The 26,547-nt window shown below is 40.2% G+C and overlaps 1 protein-coding gene and 1 long non-coding RNA gene across 10 annotated transcripts in view; one reads left to right on the forward strand and one right to left on the reverse strand.

The window, feature by feature from the left end:
* Positions 1 to 26,547, forward strand: part of AP3B1 (adaptor related protein complex 3 subunit beta 1) — a 143,538-nt gene that overhangs the window by 116,053 nt on the left and 938 nt on the right. For all 3 annotated transcript variants that reach the window (XM_082191883.1, XM_082191882.1, XM_082191884.1), the window contains exons 24-26: positions 1,176 to 1,260; positions 6,239 to 6,336; positions 15,000 to 15,138. In XM_082191883.1, coding sequence (XP_082048009.1) covers positions 1,176 to 1,260; positions 6,239 to 6,336; positions 15,000 to 15,138 — 322 coding nt within the window. The remainder of the gene's footprint in view (positions 1 to 1,175; positions 1,261 to 6,238; positions 6,337 to 14,999; positions 15,139 to 26,547) is intronic.
* Positions 1 to 26,547, reverse strand: part of LOC309514725 — a 152,427-nt gene that overhangs the window by 5,247 nt on the left and 120,633 nt on the right. For 6 of the 7 annotated variants that reach the window (XR_014212125.1, XR_014212126.1, XR_014212127.1 and 3 more), the window contains 3 exons: positions 7,986 to 10,700; positions 2,744 to 2,802; positions 218 to 348 (listed from right to left, as the gene is read on the reverse strand). This is a non-coding gene — a long non-coding RNA (uncharacterized lncRNA). The remainder of the gene's footprint in view (positions 1 to 217; positions 349 to 2,743; positions 2,803 to 7,985; positions 10,701 to 26,547) is intronic. The other variant, XR_014212129.1, reaches the window with a different exon arrangement.

Here is a 26,547-nt window from a genome sequence, read left to right on the forward strand (position 1 = left end):
CTCCGGACAGCGCTGGCCCCCGGCCTCTAGATGTGAGATGGGCGCACAAACCCCAGAGTCTGTCAAGACTGGCCCGTTCGGGCAGGGGTACCTTTACCTTTACCTTTACTTCAGTGCAAGCATGCACACAATTATTCCCTTAAATATATGAATCAGACCTAAGAAGCAGGAATGGAGTAAAGCCAGTTTAATTAAAAAGCAGTGCATTCATACATACCCAGAATGTGTAGTCTATATGTTGTAAGTGAAATGAACATCATAGAGTAATATGACGAATAATCTTTAGTTCTGTGAAGAGCTTTCAGTGAAATATAAAGTGAAGTAAGAAACTATATTGGTGGTTAGAATCTGGATTCAGCAAAAATATAAAAACAGAACAAGTAAGCACCATGGAAGATAAAGTGCAATTCAAGAGAATCAGATTTAAAAGTAAGATAACATACTTTGTGATCAAAATAATCAGTATAGTAATGTGTGTGTGTGTTTTAGCTAAACCAATTTTGGATAGCACTTTTTTTAGAAACACGTTCTGTGATGTTTCATGTTAATCTTACCCATTAGTTAAGATTTAAATGTTTGGGTATTTTAATGCAATAACTATAATATATTATTGCATGTAATATATTGCACACATATTCTGACATTGTAAATAAAGGAAGGCTGCTATAGTTTTCTAGTAAATTGATGGAACAAAGGTATTCTCTTCACTGATCCTTTTAAATTTCTCTGACAAATAAGCAAATTGTTCTTAAATCTCAAATACATTACAACAGTTGAATCAGGTATTTTCTGTAAATTGGAATAATTGTTTGATAAGATTTCTTGTTCTTAACTTATTATAGTAGAGAATTTTCAAGTAACAGCCTACCAAGGTTATCTCAATATCTCCAGTGTCATTTCTGACACTGATAAATATGTATCTACATGCAGCTCACTGAAGAGAACCCCAAAGGGTCAGTTAACAGTCCCTGTTATCTAATTATTTTCTTCATCATTCCAATGACTAACACTTGATCAAAAGCCAAGCAAATATTTGTTCTAAAATTTTGCAAAGTCAGTAAATGTTTAAGGAATACGTTAAAGTAAGCAGAACCTAATTCAAGTTTTCAAAAGCCTTGTTGTTACACTGATTTATCTAACTTTTTCAATGTTTTGCTTTATGTTCCATTCAATAGAATCTCTTGAACCTGGGGAATCTATGACAGTCTCAGTAGGAATTGACTTTTGTGATTCTACCCAGGCTGCCAATTTCCAGTTGTGGTAAGTTACGCTGCAGTGGCTTTTCAAAAATAGATCATTAATGTGTAGGGGAAATGAATGGAAGAAAATATAATTTTTTTGTCCTGTTGTGCTGTTTGAATATTAACGCATTATGCTAAGGCAGGTTTTATTTAAGCCTCTGAAGGTTGATCAGTATGCTTAATACAGAGATGGAAAAGTTTTATTTTTGTGTTTTTATAGAAACACAATAGAGATTTAATAAATGAAATAATTATACTGATACTATGGGTCTCCAAATAACTACATAATGCACAATTTAGTTAATACATTGTTTTCTTGCTGCTAGTATATTTAGATTGGCAACAGTGTCATAGCTTGTCAGTATCCAGGGGCTGAAATCAGCAGTCTGTCACCTTAAAGAACCATGGTTACTGTAAAGCCCACCACCCCAAACATCCCACCCCTTTAGACAAAAGAAGTTCAGGAAGTGTTTCTGCTTACCACAGAAAATGGTTTACAAAATAATGAGCACCTCCATTATATCAGACTAGTCATATGTAAAAGTATCTGGTCTCCTCTGAAAAGCTCAGTACTTAACATTTGCATGCCTGTGTTTTGGTATCATTTCTAGTTTGAACAAGAAAAGGATCTCTGTACTGAGGTGGTTTCCACTGAGTACTGTGGGTGAACAGGCAGCTTTATTTTATGTGTAACGAAGAAACAAAGCTTGTTCCTTGACACCAGCATCACAAGCTGTGTCAATAGGCTTTCCATATTGGGAACAGGGGACAGATTTAGCCTTTTCCCCAATAATGTCCCGGAGTTGTACCCCTTTAATATTCATTTACACCAGTGAATGGTTACTCTTTCCCCATAAGAATGAATGATGAAATGTCCTCTGGGCATAATTTAATTGAAGGCAAGACTTGCCCGTTACCCTGCCCTTGTTCACCAAGGTTTGTCCTACAGTTACAGATTGTGGCTGAGGAGAGTTTGGGTGGCTCGCTAAGTCAAACCATGGAGCAGTGCAGAAGAGCCAACATGTTTGTGCAATTCCAGCAAGCAATAGTTTGGCTTACTGTGACATGCAAATCAGGCCAAAGTGAAACCCAGCCCCTGCTAACAAGACCCTTATGAAAGTATGCAGAGCATATGGATGTGTTGCACCAGGAGGGTCCCAGAAATCTATCTGGGCTCCTTCCACTCCCAGGTGGTGTAATATGTATAGTTGGTTCTTCGGTTATATATTTAAGTGTGTGAAAGAAGGGCTGCTTTCTTTTCTCCCCTGCCCTCAATCCTAAAAGTATGAATCCAAAGTAATCTAAGGTAAACAAATTCTTAAACGAATTGTTTGTCTAATATTGTGGATCAGAAAATAATGTAATGAAGTTATGTTTTGTGGTAGGGGAGAGAACATTTAGATAAGAGCCTCCCATTTGAAGCCTGAAGTAGCACAGTCCAGGCACAGATTTACCAATTTGGTAGGCCTGTGACATGCTTCCACCTATCTCAGCTGGCTTACTTTTGTATTCAGCAGTGCCACTCATGTTCTGGAGGCAGCCAGACACACCAGGTCTCCCCCTACAAGATAGTGGATGAGTCTCAATTAGTTTGTAGACTTAGAGTCATATGTGTTTGCTTAACATTCATTATACCATTAGATTTTTTGCTGGTGTGATTCCCTGCTTAGCCTTCCATAAGATCATCAACAGTTCTTTACTGTAATTTCAGCAGGCTAGTTAACCTGATATTTGCTGGTGCTTCAACAAATAAACCATAGTCAGAGAGCAAACATACATTCTAGCTAAGGAAATCTGGGAAGTAAACATGCTGAAGTTCATATACTGCAGATGTAATTTCACTATTCTGTTCCAGTGATATTGGCTTCATACTTCCTTGCATGTGGAATTTTATGGTTTTTTGTTGTTTTTTAAATCCAATAGTTCCTTTATCATGTTTTAGATCATTCAAAAAGGTATTAAAATTATCTGCAGCATTTTTATGAGTGATATAATAACAGTATTCATGATCTGCTTTTGAGCATCTTTAAAGGCTGGCATGATTTGGCATTATAGTATGTTGATCTTGCATTGAATATTGCATAGAATGTTTTTTAAATGTTCATGTTTTTATATAAAGTATATGCACTTTTGAGTGCCCCTCTCTCAGCAAACTAATAGTTCAGTTCCAGACTTAAGCCACTGAAGGCTTGAGATTCTTTGCAGTGATAAATATAAGCAATGTAGCATAACACATTGATTTTATGCAGATCATCACCTTTATGTTTTGGGAGGTCTGCTGTATTAGTGATATATAAAAACTGATTACTTTCTCCAACATTGCCTAGTAATTGTTTATTATTTTCCTATTAGACAAACAAGAAAGATCAATATTCTTCAACACCGGTCTATGAGTAACGTCACTGTAAATAGATTTGCCTCAGACACCAGTGGTGTATTCATTTTAATGATTTGGACAATGTGAACCCAATGACACAGCTCAAGCTAAGCACCAAGTTTAGAGTTGAAATAAGAAACCAAATAGTTGCTATTCTACTACTCAATTAAAGGTTTTTTAAAACACACAGTTAAAATGAATGAAAAATTATGTTGCTAAAAAGAGGTTGGATTTTAAACTTTTAGCTAGGTGAATATTTTAAGGCGTACCAAATAACACATATTTTGCTCCCTCACTTTCTAAATGGGATGTACAAATGGGGCCAGTCCGTCACCAGCAGGCGAACGGACTCAAAGGAGGTTGGGACTGTATCCTTAAAATTCTAGGAATACAGCCTCCAACAGCACCAACCCACCTCCGTCTCTCAGCCAAAATCCAGCTGGTAAGGTGATCCTCAAACAACAGTCAGTGACACCCAAAACTTACAGGGGCAAGGCACTAGGTTTCTTCCGGTCAACTGCCACTTTGTCTAGTTCCCCACATCAAAAAAGCTGGAGCTCAGATTACAGCTGTTGCTTCAGACTGGGAGCTTATATAGAAACTGCAGGCTTCGTCCCCTCCTGGCTCTGAGCCAGGCGCCCCTGGTCCAAGGAGGTGCTTCCATCCACTTCCTTTTCACTAGGTATTTCTGCAGAGGCTCTAAAGCTTCTGCCTGGCTCACATCTCTTCTACTGCTGTGGTCCTGAGGAAAGGTGGGTGGGTGGGTCCGAGAGCTAGCCAGGAACTCCGGCAGCTGGAGTGTGAGACTTCAGTCCTGGGGCACAGATATCTTCATGGTCACTGATAGTGTGGAGAACCAGTGGAGACCTCAGGTTCAAGTTTGGGGCAGGGCTGAATCTTGACACTCCTACAGAGGGTTCTGAGATACTTTCATTGCCTAGCATCGCAAGACTGAAGTGCAAGTTCTCAATAAAAACCTCTTCATTCCAAATCCATTCTAGCAGCCATTGCATTGTGCTGCCCTTCGATGCCAGTTTCCTGTATTCTCTGTGTGATTGTCAAAGATGGCAATCCACACCAGTTCTCCTGTAAAAATAATGTTTACCTTTTTCTCTTACACTATCTAATAGAACATAGTTTACCTATGTAAACTAAACTTACTGATTCCATTAAAATCATTTTATATATTATTTGTTTTATATATGTTAAGCCCGCAGAATAATAGAAGTATGTGTGGTGTTGGTTGTATTGTTATGAAAAGGTTCACCCCCATAAACCATTTCTGATTATAATTATTTCCCTTACATTGTTCCAAAAGGAGTACTTTGTCTTACATCAAATGTAATTGATCCTGAAGCAATGTAATCACAATTACTCACTTTCTTAATTAGCCTGCCCAAAATCAGAAAATGGAAACCGATCGGCACTGTTTAAATCAATAGCTTTGTAGTAAGGCTTGTGTGGGAAGGCAGATAGTGGTAATGGGTAGATCAATTGGTTTAGATGCCAATCATTGACTGTGATTTGCATAGCAAAATTTGCTATTCTTGTAATGTGCTGGAGCAAGCGATTCAGTAAAAGCAAATTATATAAAGGAAAGGTAAAAATTGGTAATAAAACATTTAGGAGTTTTAAAATAGTTCCTTATATAAATGATGCAAAACTCTAATAAAGAATTAAAAGCTCCTGGAAGAACTCCTTGGTAAGCACTATTTTTATTAAGCAAAGCTTTCCAAGAAATACATCTAATTAAAGATAGTAAAGAGAGAATCCTTAACTTGAAGATTGGACCTAACACTTATTTAGCACACTTAGAAAGATGTTCACCTTACACATGACCAATACCACCCCTTTATTTTCTTGAAGTTTTCCATGCTTTATTTCAGATCTACAAAACCACTGCATATTTCTCTGTATGAAGGTGGTAACAATATGATTTTTGGCCTTCAAAAAGAACACACAATCCTACCTTTTTTGGCATAGAAACAGGTTGATGCTTGGTGTGGTAAAAGTGGCAGTGGCAGTGAAAATGAGCAGGGACCCAAGCGGGGGGTGGGGTGGGGTGGGGTGGGAGGGGTTCCTTCATCTCCATCCTGCTCTCTGGTGGCTTAAAGTGGTTGTGCACAGTTACCAAGCAACTAGCACTGCTGGTAGCAAGTTACGAGAGCTTTGTTACACACACACTTTACCTCAGGGCCCGGAGGGCCTGGCCACTTCTAAACTTCAGCCCTTACCCCATGTCTCACAGAGGTCTGGAAGGAGGAAGAGGCACTCCAGCACCAGTGCTTTTTTCTAGAAAAATGGTGCTGGTACTGCGTACTGCTAGAAAAAAGGCACTGGTTCTGGGGCACAGTAATTTAGGGAATATAGAAGTTTTACCACTTTATCATAGTTGGAACACAGATGTAGCCATTCTGTGTGCTGTGGAATGACGTAATCAGAGGTGAAAACAATGAACATCCTAGGTATGGATTCTGCTGAATATTTAAAATTTTGGTGGCTGGTTTTTTGGTGTGGGTGAAGACTGGTCATTATATAAATTGTTCCTTATTTCTTTACTGATAAGACAAGTGTTTTATCTTACTAAACCATTCATTTACCTTTCTGGTTTTTTCCACAGTACAAAAGATGATCAGTTCAGTATTAATATTCAACCCCCTGTCGGAGAACTACTTTTACCAGTTACTATGTCAGAAAAAGACTTTAAGAGAGAACGAGGTAAGGGGAAAAAATTAAAATAAGATGGATGTTCTGGACCTTTTTGCAAATGCAGTAAAATCATATTGTTCTAAATGAGAACTTATTTTTCTGGTCTAACCCCAAGATTTCCATTGACTGCCCTCCTAAGTAACACTCATTTCATATTACTGATTGAAACTTTTTTTAAAAAAAACAAACCTCATGATTAGGCCATAACCACTGTGTGAGTTTGTGTGTATTTTGCTTATCTAGGTGATTCTTTTGAGTATACATGTACTGTTTTAATGGCTATTGTACCATATACAGTGGTACCTCAGGTTAAGTACTTAATTCGTTCCGGAGGTCCGTTCTTAACCTGCAACTGTTCTTAACTTGAAGCACCACTTTAGCTTAAGGGGCCTCCCACTGCTGCCGCGCCGCCAGAGCACGATTTCTGTTCTCATCCTGAAGCAAAGTTCTTAACCTGAATCACTATTTCTGGGTTAGTGGAGTCTGTAACCTGAAGCGTATGTAACCTGAGGTACCACTGTACAGTCATATCTCATGTTACGTCCGCTACATGTTACATTCTTTCAGGTTATGTCCCGCGGTGACCCGGAAGTACCGGAAAGGGTTACTTCCGGGTTTCGCTGCTCATGCATGCGCAGAAGCGGCGAGTTGCAACCCGCGTGTGCACAGATGCGCCGCTGCGGGTTGTGTTCTTTTCATGTTGTGAACAGGCCTCCAGAATGGATCCCGTTCGCAACCAGAGGTACCACTGTAGTGTATTTTTTTTTAATTTAGGACTCCTTGTTGTGTGAAGCAATAAATATATCTATTTAACCAAACTATGGCTTCCTATGCGCTTGGACATTTCATATTAGTCCTAGTGATTGGAATACTAGTGAGTAACCTACTCAGAAAAACAATTCCAACACATTTTTCTTTAGATTTCCAGTCCTCTTTCTAAAGCTTTTGCTTGTATATAGCTAGTATACTTTGTCCCTACTCCATTAAAATTCATTTGTGTGACCTACTTCTTACAGCATTATTTAGCCTTAATCTCTTCAGTTTCAAAAGAAGTATGGCTTAGCTACTTAGTTGGCACCCACATTTTTTGTCGCACTTTTAAAAATATAGAATGGAGCAATTCTGTGTTCACCAAAAGTATGACTGAGCTGCATAGGATGCAGCAGAAAGTCTGACCCACTGTCAGAAGTCTCCATAGTGCAAAGCCAAAAAGCTCTGTGCCCTTCCTTGATAATGGGCAGTGAGGGCCAAAATGAGTTGTATAGGAGAAGACAAGGAATGTGCATATCCTAACGTCTGCCTCCGCCCCCGCCCCCCCCCCCCCGCCCCCCGCACATCCACAGAGGCCACAAAGCTGCACTAGCTCTGTTGTTGGCGTAGTTATGTGGCTCTGTTTGTTAGGTGTTCCCCCACCCACAGCTAGCCAGCAGAGCTTTGGATTTTGCTGTTGCTCCATCATAGATTCTGTACTTATGCACAATCACATAGCAGAGTTGCTCTGCCTGTCTCATAACTCGCAGGCTTTTTGTGTGGCATCACATCAAATATATATGAAGGACTTTCCTTTACTACAAATTCTTTTTGCAAAAGGTTTTATTTGGTATTGTGTTTAAAGAAGCCAAACAGAAAAGTGCTTTTTGGTTTATTTATAAGCTCACCTGGACAGTCTCTGACCTTTAGATTCCATTGTGTCTTCTCATATTGGAATTTGCATTAATCAGTCCTTTCATTCTGTTCTAGAAAGTTAAAAAAATCCTTGTGTATTTATTACAGCCGCCCAAAACACGTGAATATGATATATATTTAATATAAATGTTTAATAAGCAGTTTTGTGGGTCTTCTTCTCTGTGTCTTTTATCTAGAAATAATGATAGCCTTCACAACTATTTGATTTCCTTTTTTTCCATGTAGTTGTGTCCTATGATAAAAAATAAGGTCAGTTATTTTCTCCCTTAACTAGTTCCTAACTATTTGCTGTTCTTACTCTTTGCTGGCTAAAGCCTACTTTGCACGTGCTCAGCAAACCAAGGTGAGTGAGTGACTTGAGGCTTCGTCATATTTTGTGATCTACTTTTCTCCCCTTCTCTTAAACTGTCATCTTGGAGTGCAATTTTAAGTAAAACTGGATATTGCACTCTGTCTCTCCCTTTCTCATTCTTGTTGTATGCTTGCTTGCTTGTATTTTGATTGAGTTTTGTATGCTTAGCTGTGACTGAGAGCTCCCCCCTCCTGACTGGCCATTCAGAACCATGAGTGCATAGAAGAAGTGCACTTTGAGAATAGCTGTGGTCCTCTGTGGAGTTGTTGCCAAAATTCCTTTTTCTTCTGCCATTTTACTTCTGTGGTTGTTGATTATTTGTCTGAATAAATCTGGCAGCTGTTTGCTATGTTTAATAGAGCAGAAAGGCTACTCTGAATAAAGCTATTTGAAAATTTGTTTATATGAAGTATTTGTAAATCCATGAAGGTCTCTTGGCATTTCACTATTGCTCTTTCTGTCTTCCTGAATTCATTCTTTGATGCAGGACTGATGCTGGCAAATTTACCGTAGGTTTAAAAGGTTTTTCTTTAGTATCATCTTAGTTAAATGTTTCAGCCGTTTTAGAAAATTCATGATAATAGAAGTCTCAATTCTCAGCTTTATGTATTTTCTAAACAAGATTAAATAACAGTTTACAGAGTATTTTGAGGGGGAAATTTAACAGTTACTAAATATTCACTTAATATCTAAGCCAACTGAATTTCCTCTTAATTTTCACTAGTAAAGTCAAGCAGGTCAATTCAGGTCAGCTTGGAAAGTTACCAAGAGCAATTGTCCCATGTCAGTCAAACTTGCAGTATAAACCTAACCAGGTCTACTTAGAAGTAAGTCCTGTTGAATTCATTGGGGCTTATTCTGAGGTAAGGGGGGTTAAGATTGTAGCCTTAATCTCCTTCAATAGTACTATTATCGTCCAGAGTTTTCTTTCCTTTGTGAAATGCCGCAAACCTTCACATCTAGAAATACTTTTTAAAAGGGGGGGAATGAGGATTTTAAAAAGTAGAAATAGAATCACTTTTTAAATATTAGGAACTAAATATTAGAAACTAAAAGCATGTATTGATTTCTGAAAATCAATGATAAAAGGTATAGAATTTTTACAGTACCAAGAAAAATATATATTTCCATTATGATGTTTGCTGTTGCATTCTTCTAATAGAGCTGGGCAAAGGCAGCAGGGGAACAAACTGCTGCATATTCATACTTGTTAAAGTTTTCTAAGCAGCACTAAAAGATGGAAAGCTGCATTTATGTGCATGCTGTGCTAAGCCTTGCCATCCTGTTTCAGTAGGATCTCAATTCTGAACTGGAAAAACCACTTTTGGTGTAATTCATTCCCAAACCACCTAGCATAGTTCAGAACAGCAACTGGGGTTATTTGATTTTTCTGTTTCAACTCAGTGTACCAAACTGATATTTTCGCACACATTTCCCTTATTTTCCCCCTAGGCTTAAATATCGAGCAATACATATCAATAACATTTGTTAACAGTAATGCTGCTTACTATTTTGTTTTTCTTCAAAGTAATGGCAGAACATTAACTGAGAGGTGTGGATGAACCCATTGTAGCAGAAACCAACTTCTATACATTCCCAAAATCTGTTGTAGAGATTCTCCAAAGCAGAGTTTGGGGGCATATAGGTGGCTGCAGGAAGAAGGAGGGGAAAGGGAAGTGTCATTGGGAAGAAAGGAAAGGAGATTGCTAACCGCAGGATATCAAGTCCAAGTCCAAACTCTTCTTCATTGCACAAGTGGAAATCTGCTCCACTCACACGTGGACAGCATTAGACTTCACCTAATATTTCTGAAAGATAAACATTTCATAAATGTACTATAGTAATTTAAAATGTCAAGCTCATTCTGCTTTAGTTCAGCTTTTGGATATTAATAGGTTTCTGAAATCTTAAGTTTCCAATAATTTCCTCTTCTAGATTTTCCCCCAAAGATTACAATTTTAGTAAAGTTAAACTGGCAACTTTAAGTATACCCAATAGAGTTTAATTCGGAAAAGCCATGTCTTTTAAAAAATAAAAAGAATCTCTCAAATTGTTTACTTGATTTTATCAAGATTTATGTTTGCAACATTTTCTGTCCTCCCAACAAGCAAGGTGCTAATTCTTTAAATGGTCAGACATTCACAATTTTCTGGCCCTTAACTACCACAAGCAATCATATTTGATGCCCCTTAATTAGAGCACCTTTTTTTTCTTTTCAGGTTCTTTTCCACCTCAGCAATCGAGACAATACATTTGCTTACCATGCTAAGTGTTCTTTTGCATGTAAATTAATCTTGATTCAGTTTACACTGTCATGCTGAGTGGTACAAATTGCCTATAACAATAAAACAGCATGAGTTAAAAATAAAAGGGGGGGTGGTAAGGCAGATTGAATGTGTGCTTTACTTGATAGGATGTTACTTTGCTTTATGCCAATACATTAGTCAACGATAATGAATCTTCTGTTCTGAAAAGCATGGTTTAGTTGATTTTTTTAATTTTACTTCAATGGAGCAGTACCTTGTCTTTATAGAACAAGTTAGACAAACCATTAATGACAAGAGTGTTAAGGTTAAATATGAAGCAATGCATTCACTTCTCTGAGTGCTATCCATCTTTCCATTTACAGGAGCTTGACAAAAGTACTGGCTTTGTACAACATTTCCTTTAATTACATGCTGCGGGAAACAGGCTTTTAACATAAACATAGTTGCATTCATTTATTCAGCATTTGCTCTTCAATAGAGCTTAATGGAGAAGGTTTAAATCCTTAATGAGTACACACATCTCTCAGCAGTGTTATGTCAGTCCTGTGCTTTGCTTAAAAGCAGCCTCAAGACTGCTTATGTACTTTTTTCAATGCATTTTCCTAATGTAAAATTTAGACAATCTGCAGTACCATGTACTGTTCCCGGCTAAAGTTGATACATTATTTTTTTAAAAAAACTACGTAATATTCATGGTTAAGTGAAATGTAGTTTAAAATAAACCTTGAGTAGGCTGTTTTCTTCATTTACTTTAGAATTACAAAAACTGGTTAAGCACCATAGCAGTCTTACAAAGAAGCATGTTCCCTTTCTAGTGCAAAAATATTACTTCTTTATTACCTATCTGACAGGGCACATCTTCCTGACCTTTGGGGTAATACTTATTCTGATCCTTGCAGGGCATGTATGTGTCAGCTCCTTGCCTGTCTAGCCCTCTAGCTTACTTGGCAGGAGCTTCTGTAAGGCAATGTCCTACTACAACCAGTGGTATAGCATGGGCAGAAAAACAATTAAAAAATAGTGTGTCCTGCCCCTCACACAGAAAATCTCCCAGCATTTGCATGGGTAGACTGAGAAGCAGATTTAGGCAATGGCCAGTTGCTTGTGAGTTGAACATTGGGCTTCCTTTGAAGATGGTTCAGAAACCACCTAATGCAGAACCTAGCAACCATACTATTGAGTAGAATTAGGCGCTGTGCTCTGGTCCATGGGGTCACGAATAGTCGGATACGACTAAACAACAACAAGGCACTGTGTTCATGTAACACTAGTTCTTTGCTGACTACGCTGTCAGCGATTCATTTCTGAGCCCAGTTCAATGTTCTAGTTTGCTTGTAGAGCCAGGAACCAATTAATTAAGCCCTTATTGGTAAATTTACCTGGAAACACTGATATCTTTTATCTCAAGTATCTCCTTGAAGATAAGAAAAATGATATAAACCTGACCATGGGAAAATTTCTCATGGAGCTAGTAAGAATTAGAAATCAACATGTCTTTGATAAAACACAATGCCTGCCTAGTATTTTAATATTCTGTTGGAAGCCGCCCAGAGTGGCTGGGGAAACCCAGACAGATGGGCGGGGTATAAATAATAATTTTTTTGTTGTTGTTGTTGTAATGTCTTTTCTGTATTTTTAATGCACTTTGCTTTCAAAATGGTTTTTGTGGGTCTTTGGACCATAATAAAGAATGTGAGTGAGTATAAAGGCTTTTACAGCTCAGAACCCCAATACTTCAAGGACTGTCTTTCTCCAAATGAACTTAGCTGGACCTTGATGTTAACATCTCAGGCCCTTCTTTGTGTGCCTCCTCCTAGAAATGTCTGCCAAATGGCAATAATAAATGTGGTAGCCCTCCATTTATGGAATATTTTCCCCAGGAAGGTTTGCCTGGCATTGACAGTATTGTCTTTTCGACACCAGGCAGAACCGTATTTCTTCTTGTGAGTATTTGGGTGGTGCTAATAGATTGACTGCATGGCCATCTTTTAGTGTTTATCCTTGTTTTAAGTGGAGGTCATTATCTTTGTTTTTAAGTAAACTTGTGAATAGGCGCTTCTAATGTATTTGTATCATGACTCTTGTTGGTGTGGGAAGTGATGAATTAGTCTAATATGCTAGACTAGCCAAAGGGAAGAAGGAATTACATGCAGATGAATGATTGGGTGGTGAAGGATAGAATGGGTGTACCCAGGAAAGAATTCAAGTAAGCTGCTAGAGGTGGGAAACTCTCTGTAGTATGTCCAGTGTAGAAGTGCAGCTCTCTAGCTTTTTTCCGCCAACCCATAGCAAACTAGTACATTTAGCTCAATCGATAGAATAATATTTATACCCCACCCATCTGGCTGGGTTTCCCCAGCCACTCTGGGCGGCTCCCAACAAAATAATCTGAAGGGCTGCCTTCAGATGTCTTCTAAAAGTCAGGTAGTTGTTTATTTCATTGGGGAAAAGATTCCTGCATTGCATGGAGTTGGATGATATATACCTTGTGGTCCCTTCCAACTCTACAATTCGATGGTTATCTTTTTCGCAGGCTAGTAACTGTTGTGATCTTATTTACAGTAAATATTGAACTTATGGGTGTTGTTTATAAGCATGCTGTTTTCTCTTTTGAGATCTCTATATATTAGTGATTGTATGTGTATATGTAGTGTATATGCACGCACACGCACACACAATCATTCAGTTATACTGCATAAGCATTTAGTTTTTGGAATTATATGAAAATGCCTTACTACATCCTCATGAATATGCAGTTTAAAAATTATAGTTAGTTGACTAGGTCAGTGTTTCCCAACCACTGTTCCGCTGCACACTAGTGTGCCGCGAGATGTTGCCTGGTGTGCCGCGGGGAAAATTAAAAAATTGGAAAGATTTTTTTTTTTAAAAAAAGTCAAATTTTCGATTGGGGCGCCGTCACTAGATGACCCCTGGGGTTCCCTCCCTCCCTCCCGCTCTGCGCCTCCCTCCTCCTCCTCCTCCGGGGAGGCCCTTCCTGGCTCTCGGCCAAGGCTTGGCGGCTGCCACTCACTCACTCGCTCGCCCACCCGTCCCTCCATCCCTGCACCCGGCCTCTCCCCCTCCGTCCCCGGCGCGGGGGCTGCCGGGATCCGTAGTCCCCTCGCCCTTGGGCTCCGCGCCCGCGCAGGGTGCGCGAACTACGTTTCCCAGCGTGGCCTGGGGGGCCGGGCATTTTGTTTGAAGCGCTCTTCTCCCGGCCATGGAATGAGCGCAGCGGCGGCGGGCGGGCAGGGGCTCTTCCATGCAGACCCCGCGCAGCCTGCCTGCGCCCCCGCTGAGATCGGGCGGCAGGATGGAGCCCGGGGATCCCCGCGGAGGCGGAGGCTGCCCCCCAGGTAGGGCTGCGTCGGGGGTTTTTTATTTTTGCAATGCTGCATCCGCGCGGGAGGGGGCGCATCGGACCGCGGGGAAACCCCTTGGCAGGCATGCAAGGCAATGCATGCGTGCAGGCGTTGCATGGAGTCCATTGCAATGCAATGGCAACGCGGCGCCCTGCATGCATGCATGCAACTTCCACCGGCGCTCCGGACTTGGCAGGTGAGGGGGGTCCCCAGTGGGCGGCAGAGAGAGCCGGGAGGGCGAAGGGGAGCCGGGGGGGAGCAGCGCTGCTCCCCGAGCCGAGCCCGGGGGGAAACTTCGGCGTCGTTGCGCCGGGTGTTGGAAGCGGAGGCTGGCGGGGGCCCCTCACCTGCAAAACCTGGTCGCCTCTCATATATTTCGTGCATTGCATTCATCGCCCGCTTTCTCCTCCAAGGAGCTCCCGGGGGCGCGCGTGGTTCTCCCCGTGTTATCCTCGCAACAACAGCCCTGCGAGGTGGGTCAGGCGAGTGGCCCAAGGGAGCACCCAGGGATTGTCCTGGCCAGGTGGGGTGATTTGAACCCTGCTCTCTGCCCGGTCTTCGTCCTCATTTAGCCCCCACATGTGCATGACTGTGCATGACTGAGGTTTTCCCCCCCTCGTCTTGGCTATGGTGTGAGTCTGTGCTGTTAATTAATGGGGTTCTGCCTTCGGAGAAGATGAGCCAGCCCTCAAGGAGGTGATTATGTAATTTGCTAGCAATTCATGTCCCTCCCGGCGTGACGCTGCGCGCTGACGTCACGGGGCTGTAATGGTGGTGTGCCTCGAGATTTTTTTCATGAAACAAGTGTGCCTTTGCCCAAAAAAGGTTGGGAAACACTGGACTAGGTATTTATCATCTGTTCCCATAAGGCACTCAGAAATCCTTATTAAGACAAACCTTAAACATTTAGCACCAGGTATATGGGCTAATATGTCAGTGTTGCTTTAAATTTTCTTTATGATATTAACCACATGAATCCATGGTTTTTATGTTTCACTGTTTCAGGAAGGTTGACTGGTATGAATGAAACATCCACTACAGTCACTGTTGCACCACAAAATTCCACTCGTCTTGTAATATTGCAGAAGGTGGTAAGCGTAGCAAACCTTGGTGTGGTTCCTTCTGGTGAAGATAACATTCACAGGTAATCAAAATGTGGAGGTTTCTTGTAAGTCTTGGATAATGTAATTCCAGTTTGCCTTCTTGTATATAAATGGATTGACATTTGGGGAATAGCCAGGGAAAACAATTTTACATCCAAAGTCAGGTTTCAAAGCAGAAGCTTTGTCTATAGCACACATGAATGACTGCTAGGAGCATGGATTGGTTTATTTCAATTTCTTAATCACAGGAACTTTGCTACATATTCCACTTAACTCCAGCAGTCTACCTATAAATATTGTTCCATTTGTCTGTGTCTACATGGCTTTTCCACCTTCTCCTAAATTACTTTTGTCTGTGCAAGTAGGAGATGTACTGTTTGAAAAATCTGAGCAGATGGAAGCTAAGAGGGTAGATTTGGTACCTCTGTGACCATCCAATTCAAGAAATACCCTCAAATATCTGTGCTTCTTAAGAGTTACAGGAAGGCTGACCAGTTTTGAGTCAAGTATATCAATTCCATTTTTCTTCTCAGAGTGATCTGTGTCATTCTTCCCCTAGCAATAACAATTATTCCAGTGCTACTGAATGATTATGTTGCCTAGCAGCGAACAGGGCCTTTGCATGTGGTGAGGAAAGAGGCATGTGAGAAGGGTTTTCTGATGTGGAAGTCACAGGGAGAAAAAAGCCAATTGTTACTCTACCTACCTCTACATCTTTGAACTTCCTGGTGGCACTTCTGCATATGCAAAGAGGTACATGGTAATAAATTAGTACTGGTGGATGTGCAGAGCAGGATAAGGATATAATATAGAACAAACAACTGTGGTCCTAACTGGAGACCATGATATGCAGGAAAACTAAAAGCCAGAAATTAAAGTATACAAGAGAAAAAAACTACCACAACTATGGTGGTGGTAGTTTTTTTAAAAAAAAAATGTTAATTTTCTAGGCAACGGCCATCCAACACAGCTTACAGCAATATAAAAAGAAACAAGAAGAAAACAGATTCACAAGGCTGACTACCGCCAGCAACATAGTGCCCAACAAGCAGGACAAAACAAGACTTAGGCAAGGCAAATAAAAACAAATGAGTCTTTAAGCCTTTTTAAAAAAAGAACCTGGAATGTAGCCCTCTTACTACAGTGCTACTGGGAAGGTGTTCTAAAGGTGTGGAGCCACCACAGAAAAGGCCCACTAAGTCTTGTGGTCTTCCATATGTGTGACTGCACAAAGTAGAAAACAAATTGTGTACCTGTAACTGGTTCTACAAGTAGTCATATGTACAATTACACTGTCTACCCTCAGGAAAGTGTGCTGGCTCCTGCCATTGATTTTTGCAGAACCATGGGGTTTCCCTGACAGAGGGCAGGGCCTCAAGGTTCTTCTGAGCTCTAGAAGTTCCCAAATAATGTGCAGTGCAGGCACAAATCCTCAATATGACGGACTGCACAGACGACCACGCAAATAACTACAGTTACAGCAACCTGTTTTTCCCTCATCAAACGACATTAAAGTGAGCCTTGAGCTTTGCTGAAGTTTTATAGATTCAGCCTTGCCCTGGGGATCATGTATGAATGCAAGACTAGTAGAATTCTTAGTTTAAGTATTCTCAGGCATTTGACGCTTGAGTGGCATGAATTCTACCTCCTAGCAGTGGCTTCTTTTGAAGCTAATGTTCCACTTCTTAAGTACAGTCCTCAGAATCCTTGACAACATTTATTAACATACAATAGACCCACTAAGAACTACACACTTACAATGAAAACAATGACAAAAGTGGTCAGCTCTGCAGAAGCAGGAACTAGCATCCAAATATCTTTTTCCCAAGCAAGTTGGTGTTAAAAATGATAGAGCTTACAGATTGTATAGTTCTTTTTCCACAAGCAGGACAGTTCTGTTTAGTTGTCATATAATGGAATGTACAGTAAAGTACTCAATTTTATTCAACTACTTCCTGCCAACGAAATACTGCAGTGGTACTAAGTCCTCTTGTCTGTAGATGTTGTTCTATATTCAAGACTTCAATCACCTAATAACTGTAGAAACAAACTGCTGCTGTGTATAAATTCCTTATCTGGTCTGCCATATGATGATGTGTCAGAGGCGAAAGGCGGGCAGAAGCTGCCATGTCCTTCCTCCCCCTGTTGACTGGGCATATTGGGGCGGGTTTGCCTCTCGGTGTCTCCAGCCCTGAGGGAGAAAGTGATTCTAATATCTCCCAGAACTTCAGTCAGATGGGAAGAGGAAAGGAAGGCCAGGCTAGGCGAGGAGCTGGATCTCCTCAAGGGAAAGTAAGACTTTCCTCAGGCCCTCTCTGATTCCGTGTCAGGCTCCAGCACGTTTCCCAGCTTCAAGGACTAGTTCTCGGAGAGAATGAGAAAGGAAGAAGCATTTGCCAAGCAGGCTTCTTCCTGCTCTCCTCTGCAGGGTGTGCTGAACGAGAGTGTCACCCCTGAAGCTTAGACATCAAGGCCCTTCTGATGTGGGAAGAAGTGCCACCGCAGAAAAGGCCCCTCCTGCTTGCAACTTCTTTGCATAAGGAAACCCTGTGAGACGCTTTGGAGGAGCTGGAAGAGAAGGCAGCAGCTCGACTAAGTCAAAAGGAAGAGCACTCCTCCTTGCAGGGAGACCTGGCTGGGGTATATGCCTTCCCAGACAGGGCCGTAGCTCTGCAGACCATCTGCTTGTACCCTTCAGCCAGGTGCATTACAGCATCAGCAGAAGCATGGTGAGTGCCAGCCTGGCTCCTGTGTGGACCTGCTGTGGCTCTCTTTCCCAAGCTGCCCACCATCACCTGCTACTCTGTGCACAGGAGCTGCAGAGTTTCGTCCAGGTGGCATAAACGTCAGACAGCATCTTGAAAACAGGGAAACCACAGCAGGAGGAAAAGGGGAATTGGAGTGGCAGTACCCAAACCACACTGCAGGTGCAAAAAAAAATATGCCAGGCCATCCACACAGCACTTGGAGATTGCCAACAGTCCTCAGCGCTAGTGGGCTGCAAATTGTAGGTTATTCTGACAAGAAGGAAATGACTCAATCCTTTATATGGAAGATGCTTATGGAGGCCTGGGAAATACAGCCTGTTGCATTCCCAAATGCCAGCTCTATAATGAAGAAACATACCAGAATTGCTTTGTTTCCTTGCCACAAAACAAATACATCTATGTATCACCTATTTTGCCACCAAGAAGAAGAGTGAGAAGTTCAAGGACGTGTCAGCAGGATCGCTGCTCAATGGGGGGACAGACTTATCTTGGACTCCCTTGATTGGGAATGGACCTCCTGGTTATCAAGGATGACATGGACAGGTTCCTCATGAAAGCCCCTGAGTGGGCTACCTAGAGTCAACATCCACCTTGCCACCAGTGATAGGCCAAAGAGCATAACTGTCCTCACCACGGCCCACTACCCAAGGACCCAGCCAATGTAGCATCTGGCTGAGCTACAGGCATTATGTAATAACAATAATGTATATTTTAATGAACTGAATAGAGTGAAAGATTATAAGTCAGGGTGTGGAAAGCGTCTGTATGAACTTAACAGTGCTTAGCATATTTTTTTAGTTGCTATTTTGTTAATGTTTTTAATACAGTTTTATAGGTCGTAAATGCCATATTGATTTGTTAATCATATAATATGACTTTTGGTGTAATGGTGATGTTTAGCTTATTGTTTAGGAGTGGCTTTGTTAATAGTGTTTTTATATATTGTTTTACTTATGATTTGTTATTTTTTTAATATGACTGATGCTGTACTTGTGATGTTCTTTTATGTTATTGTTATTTATTGTTTGTAAGCCGCAGTTCATTTGAATGAAAATCAAACATAGAATCAATCAATCAACCAACCAACCAACGATCCCATGAATACCAAGGCCATTGCTGGAGAGTCAAATTTCTATGAACATCTGACAGATCTGTGGTGCTGTGTGAAAGCTACTCCTGCTCCAGTATGTGATTGTGGGAGTAATGCTATGGAAGCAGCAGGGTAAAGAGAAGAAAACCCATCCAGGGTTGGCACATAAAATTATAGAGCAGTAGGGACACAAAGGCTATAAATAACAACCCCCTGTTGCAAAATAGCACCCCCCTATGTAAATAAGCTCACATAGTTTAGATCAGGGGTCTGCAACCTTTAAGACAAAAAAAGCCACTTGGACCCATTTCCGAAGGGGGAAAAAACTGGGAGCCGCAAAACCACTGCGACATTTAAAACAAATATATCTCTGGAGCCGCGATCTGACAGCGGGCGGGAAGGTGACGTCGGGACGGTGCGTGACTAACGCATGCACCGCCCCCATGCGATGTCACAGCCAGTACAGCGCCCGCCACAGTGGGGAGTGTCGGGGCGCACAATGCGCCTCCTCCCCTCGCTAGTATCCACCCCGGAGCTGCGGCAAAGGTGTAAAAGAGCCACATGCGGCTCCGGAGCCGTGGGTTGCAGACCCCTGGTTTAGATAATAGGAAAGCGGTAGTCGGGGTTTTGCATACCAAAAAGCAAGTGACTCAAGTTACATGCTGCATGAAATGCAAACAAACACCCAGTGCTACCAGCTAATATTACTGGGTGGTTGGGGATATTTTTTGCCCCAAGTTGTAATTTAGCTATTAGTTCAGATCTGAGCAAAACCCGTACTGATACTCTAGGGGAGAGATCCATAAGATACGGGAAACCTGACTGCTGGGGTACTAGAATTAAAATGAGAAGACTCTTCTTAAATGTGTCCAATGCTATTTTATACTCCAACCTAGTTATTGGTCTTCAATGAATGGTTGTTGGAACAATTCCATAATATTAATAATGTTTATAATTTAAAAACACCTAGTTTTCTAACCTAGAATGTGTTAATGGTCCGTTTGTAGCCATTAGCTCTTATACTGACTTGTTTTAAACTCAGGTAAGTAACCATGTTGGTCTGACGCAGTCAAAATATTTAAAAAAGTAGTCCAGGAGCACCTTAGAGACCAACTAAGTTTGTTTTAAACTGTAACTGTTTCCACTCCTGGTTTTTTAACTGTTGAGTTGATGAAACCAAAATACATCCATAAAGCAGTGAGACCTTTCCCATTATGGCACTCAGCTTTCAAATTACCGAAACATGGTATTAATTATTCTTATCTGCCTTATAATTGACTACTGAAGTTAGCAATGACCTTCAAACAGTTTCCCCCAGATAGTTAATGACCATCCAGTTTTAAACCCATGGCCTATCACTCCTCTAGCAGTTAATAAAGCACCAGGCCATTTTTGCACTACTCCTTAAGGAAATGTCCTGTACATTTTCCCAACTAAGGTAGAAAACCAAAAGAATAAAAATAGGGAAGCAACTGATTTGTTTTAATGGAGATGTTGGAATCATGGCCAATGTTGTGATGAAGTATTTCTCCCTACCTCTATTTTTTAATGGAGTGGGGGGAATATATGCCCATAAGTATCATGATCATTATGCCTCTTTATTATGTTTCTATCTGGAAGTCTTTTTTGCTAAATATCAAATTGTTGTATTTGCAGAGCACTACTTACTTAAGGGTCTTTTAAACTCCAATATCAATTAAATAATTAAATACAAATAGTGATAGATAGATAGATAGATAGATAGATAGATAGATAGATAGGAAGCTTGCTGGCTAACTCTTTGGGTGTTTTAAGTGAATCAAAATAGTTGTACTACCATCCTGTTTGCCGTCCACTAGAGGACAGCACTGCTTCTGTATCTGAAATTATAAAGTACAAAATAAGTTGATCACTTTCTTTCTAGCAATGTAAAAAAGCTTTTTGTGGTTTAATTCTTTAAACATAATGCATTTCATGTCTGCAAACCGGTGTTATGTTTAAGTTTAAACCACTATGAATTATTTGAAAAACTATTTCCCCCCTAAAACACCATACTCAGTTTTGCAAATTGAGTTTTATAGCTGCTTCTGCTAGATGGAAAGTAAACAATTCTAATTTTTTTATAATTTATTTTCCTTTTAAAGCTATATATACTGAAAAATTAGAGAAGCCAAACCTTTTTAATAGGAAGAATTGATCACAATAGCATAAATGATGTATTAAAAGGCAAAATGAATCATTTTGGGTTTTTAAAAATACGAACTGAATTGTATTTTCAATGTACGTAGGTACTATTATAATAAAATAATAGAAATATGGCTGCCAGACTGGAGGTGTGTGTTTGCTCAGATTATACATGTAGCTCTTGTTCATCTTGGGGTCACTATCAATGGAAGGAGCCACTCTGTATATAGAGATTTAGATGTATCCACATCATTTCCTGTTATTGATGAGGGAGCTCAGAATAACCTGTCTTGGGATAACTATATTTTTAGGCTAAAACAGAACTGTGTGATTTATTGTCAGACATAATATTCCCCAATCTAAATTTGTCAAGGTGACATGGAAGTGGGATGCTTGTAGAGAAAATTCAGTAGGATCAAGGTGTTTTAACTGCTCCCACCAATTCTCCCCTGTAGCAACACCCCCAGGGAGATTAAAGGAGGGGATCTATTGGTGAAAGAAGAGTTGAACTGCAAATGCCCTGCAGTCGATGTACATTTATATTACTGTGGTACCTTGGGTTAAGAACTTAGTTCGTTCTGGAGGTCCGTTCTTAACCTGAAAATGTTAGTAACCTGAGGTACCACTTTAGCTAATGGGGCCTCCCGCTGCCACCGCGCCGCCAGAGCATGATTTCTGTTCTCATCCTGAAGCAAAGTTCTTAACCTGAGGTACTATTATTTCTGGGTTAGCGGAGTCTGTAACCTGAAGCATCTGTAACCTGAGGTACCACTGTACAAGAGAAACATGGGACTAGAAACCATGTGTCACTATTAATATATACATTAGTTGCCTAACAGTAACTTTGTTAATGCCCCATAAATTGTTATGTCATAGATGACACGTAATTGGATCACTTTGAGAATCACATAGGATCACACTGAGTGGTGCTCAATTCTACTCCTACTCAGAATAGATCCACTGAAGTTAATGGACACAGCTGTTTTACTCTTAAGACTTGGCTGAAATAACGCTTTCTTTTGGTTTGCATGATATCCTTTGAAGGGTTTGTGGCAGCTATAGGGTACTGATGTTATCAGTTATTTATATATCTCTGCCCTAATACCATACAGCATTACATGTTCTAACCTTTCATTCTGGTGTTTGGGATTAGAAGACTAATTCATAAGAAATTTCTTAAATACATTCATTGTGCAAATTCATTACATTTGTCAACTTTGGGCTAATTATTTTTATACAGCTAGGGCTGGGCATTGCATCTTGTGATCGTCTTTCTTACTAATAGGATTCTGTCTGCTTCAGCAGGCAGTAATTGAAGGCTTCATGTAAAAGGTAGGGGGAGAAAAGTTTTAGCATGAATGGGCCATTGTAACAGCTTCTGGTGACTAGCAAATTTGAACAGAGGAGGAAAATGAACTAAGAAGAATTACAGACCATTCTAAAAAAAATATAGAGAAAGTGTGCAGTATTAGTAGAAATAAGTGTTAATGAAACTTTTATATGCAAACATTTTGTATGTTGTTTGAAGGCTCAAGTCCCCCCCCCCATTTTTTTTAAATTTTAATTAGTACTAGAAATCTGAAACTTTGTAAGCCTTATCTTCACTGTAAAAGCATGGAAAACACTAAGAATAGTTGCAGTGGCTTAATTTTTTCAGGGTGGGGGGTGTGTTGTGATCAATGTCTTAATAGACCAGCGTAGCAAACATGGTGCTTTCCAGATGTTGTTAGATTACAACTCACATAAGTTCAAGCAACAACTGGCAGCCACTCCTGTACTAGACACTGCTTTGTGACATGAATTGGGGTGGGGTGGGGAGGATGACTTATGGATGCTTATGGATTATATTTTTTCTTCTTTATCTGAAATCTATAAAACAATTCTATTTCAGACTTTATGTCAAAATTTTATTGCAGTTAAAATACAATCAAATGATCACCTTTCTTAGAGTAGAACAAAAACCCAGTATATAGATCTGTAGAGAAAAATAACATAACTGTACAGCTGCATATAACAAAGGAGGAAAGCATGGATAAAAGAATATGCTTTCTATGTTCCATACTGATATTGTATAATCATTCAGAAGAGAGAATGAATGCTGCTTCTACAGTTGCATGGTTTTATAACATCATTCATATTATGCTTGCATGCATTGTCATACTAGGGAATAAACAACTTGCATTTTACTCAAAAACAAGGACAGCTGTGCCAGCCCACAAGAAAAAAACAAACAAACTACATTAGAGCAGTACCGTTATTTGATCCTCACCTGGTTTAGCCAGCCAGATGAAGCCATTCCCCAGAGTGTGGCTGCTGTCACAGGCTGACAACTTCTTGGAGCCACAGGTGAATGCTGAGTGCAGGGTGGAGACCAAAGGTGGACAAACTACTGTGGAAGGAGCAGGACATATCCCCCACCAGAAATACTACCCTTCTCCTAACACCTCATACACTATAGGTAAGACCAAGCACAGTTAGCCTAGTTTAGACATAACACTGCACTGTGGTTAGCTAAAAACAGAAGTGAAAGTTTCCAATCTTCTCCTTATGGCCACACTTTGTGAACAAGCCTTCCCCGACCCTTACCCTTAGTCCTAGACCATATTTCAGCTTTGTCCAAATGAACCTACCATGTGCCTTAGCGAGGAAATTATTTAACTATATTTTCATGTTTGTTAAGTCTCCTAATTAGACCACTGTGAGGCCATCTTATTCTTAAAGCAATTACATTCTGTGTTTTGTGTCTGTTCTGCACTACTTTCCATTGTAGGAACTCCATGTACTCTGGGGGGAAATGAAGCAGTAGGTGCTGCTGTGTTGACAGATAATATTTATGTGTTTATGATGACCAGACACTCACTGTACAAAAGATTCACTTTTGTTGATGAGAGAACATTGCTTTTATTGCCATAGTATATGTATTATCTCAGTTGTGATTCAGCTGCTTCATTATATTAAATCTTTCATGAGTTAATATAAACTTTCATGATTTACTGACATTTGAACTTGTCACAGAAACAGGCTCAACATTCAAAGATGCTTGTTGTCTCCAAGAAACCTATTTTTATTAAGGGACATAGTAAATTCCACCTCAAACTACATGAGTCTCTCCTAATCACATATAAAGTGGTGAATGAATCCTTGAATATTATTGAAAAACTGGAGGAGAAGGGTTGGCGCAGGGGTGGTGAACCTTGCTTCCTAGTTTACCTTCTGGCAGTTCATCCTTCCTGTCTCATTTCCCCTCATCCAAGCTATAATACCTGAAGACTCTACTTGGCTGGATGAAAAGTGCCTGAGGGGAAGAGGCTCTGGATAGTAAATGAACAGGTACTGAGAGGGTTCAGCTCCCCTTATTACACCTGCTAAAACCTGGACTCTTGCACCACTGCAATTCCATTTTTGTATGTGATCAAACCAGGCCAGGAATTAAACAAATCGGTTTCCTATTGCCTAGTTCCAGCCATCGTCCGCCATGCCACATAAGACCACGTGTGTCCTTGAGTACAGTGTTCTGTACTTGCCATATGTCTACTGTGCAAGTTGCTTAGATATTAGTAAAGAGGCGTTTACTTTCCACCGTCCATAATCATTTGCAGCCAAACTTGCCTTCCATTTTAAATAGATTTTTTTAAACAGTTAAGTGTCATGTGAGATTCTACTAGTCATCTGATATCAGTAAGTGCTCCCAACATTAGTTCCCCTTAGAGACAAAAGCTACATTAATCCATGCTACACTGGAAGTTAGAACTTTAGTTTAAGATAGCCTTCACTGACCCATTAGTTGACAACAGTATCTTCTTTTTAAAAAGGCATTCTGAAGTATTCATTTCAAATAAATTTTCCTTATCTAATTGCTTTAAACGACACACAAAGGCACCCAGCCAGAATTGACCCTCATTGTGCCTTTGGGCTATGTTTGCTTTTATAATAACATTGACTTTATATCACTTGCAGTTTAGGCTAGAACAGGAGTAAAATGAGCCTTGGGGCTAGGAAGCCCCAGCTCTGGAGCTTTAATTGTGTGAATTCAGGCATAATCTGTTTCCCTGTAGTCCCAAGACACAAGTGTTAAATAAATAAAGAGACTAATAAGACTATTGTTTACATAATTATCACCCTTTCCAAATTGATGGGAGAAACATAGATTTTAACATCATGGTAAAGATACTAAATGGGACTGCTGGTATTTCTTTGAAATCTTTTCATTGGATAGGGATTTATTTTCTTATTGGATATAAAGAGTGGAAATTGTGTATCCAATCTGAATAAAAGAAATATATTGACCTGTGAGAAGAGAGACATTTAAGGATGACTTATTTTCCTAAATTAGTGTAATGTGTTACAAGATTTTGAGGTTGATATGCTTAATTTTTTAAAAAAGAAATTACTTTTCATTTAAAGAGAATCTGCTTCCTGCTGAAGAGGCTAATATTTTAATTAAGTCTAGAGAGAAGCTTTTTGAGTATCTGCTGATAAACTCCCTCTTTTATGTTGATGGTAATTAAACAGATCCCTAAGGAGCCCAGGAGGCGCTGTGCAAGGCCCATGCTAATTGTCAGACATGAGACACTGACCAGTTGGTTTGCTCTTGAATAGCTGATGGCGTGCTGTCAGCAGTTTTATTTTTATGTATTGTGAGCCCGTTGTCAGGGCTAACTGGGTCCTATTGTGGCTGAAGATGTTGCGCAAATTGAGGCAGATGGCTCTGATTCAGACACGTGTCATTCAGAAAGGGGAGAGGGAATTGGCCCTGCAAAGTGGGGTCACAGAGGGTCACAGACCTGCTCTACACTTGTTAGTGTTTTCAAAAGCCCATGTGCAGCAACTTTGTTGTTCTCTGGGTGGTTCTTCTTCTTTTTTGAAAAGGGGGGGGGGGTAGTATGCTTTGTGGAACATGGAAGGATGGGCTGTTGCCTTCCCTTCCCTTTCTGTCTCTAGGGTCTCGCTGTGCATGCAGAATGAATTAACAGGATTGACAGAAGTTCATTGTGCCTAAAATGGCTTTTCAGTCAATTGCAGTGCTTAAGATACTAGTTTGCTTTTAATTCCATGTAATGAGTAGGTTCTTCATGTTTTGGAATTTAGTATTCGAAGATTAGATCTCAAGTTTGCTTTCATTAGATAAAGTTCTTAGAAGTGTATTAATTATCAGAGAAATAAAAATGGAAAGATTGGTTACTTTGGAAGTCCTGTCCCCATGTGTGAGGTTATGTGCTGAGAGAAAGACCTTTCCTATTGAGCTATGTGTTGTCAACTTTGGTAACTTTGGTTAGCTGTCTAATTTTAAATGTATTTTAATAGGATTACTGTATTTTGAATAATTCAACACTTGTGTTGCCTAATAATCTGTTTGCTCTCAGCTAAAGTTCAGGTTGTTGGTATATAAAAATTAGGGATTGTGTAAATTTGACTGCCTTCTAAAGCCT

Source organism: Podarcis vaucheri, assembly GCF_965113315.1.
Source record: "Podarcis vaucheri genome assembly, chromosome: 11".
Classification (NCBI taxonomy): domain Eukaryota; kingdom Metazoa; phylum Chordata; class Lepidosauria; order Squamata; family Lacertidae; genus Podarcis; species Podarcis vaucheri.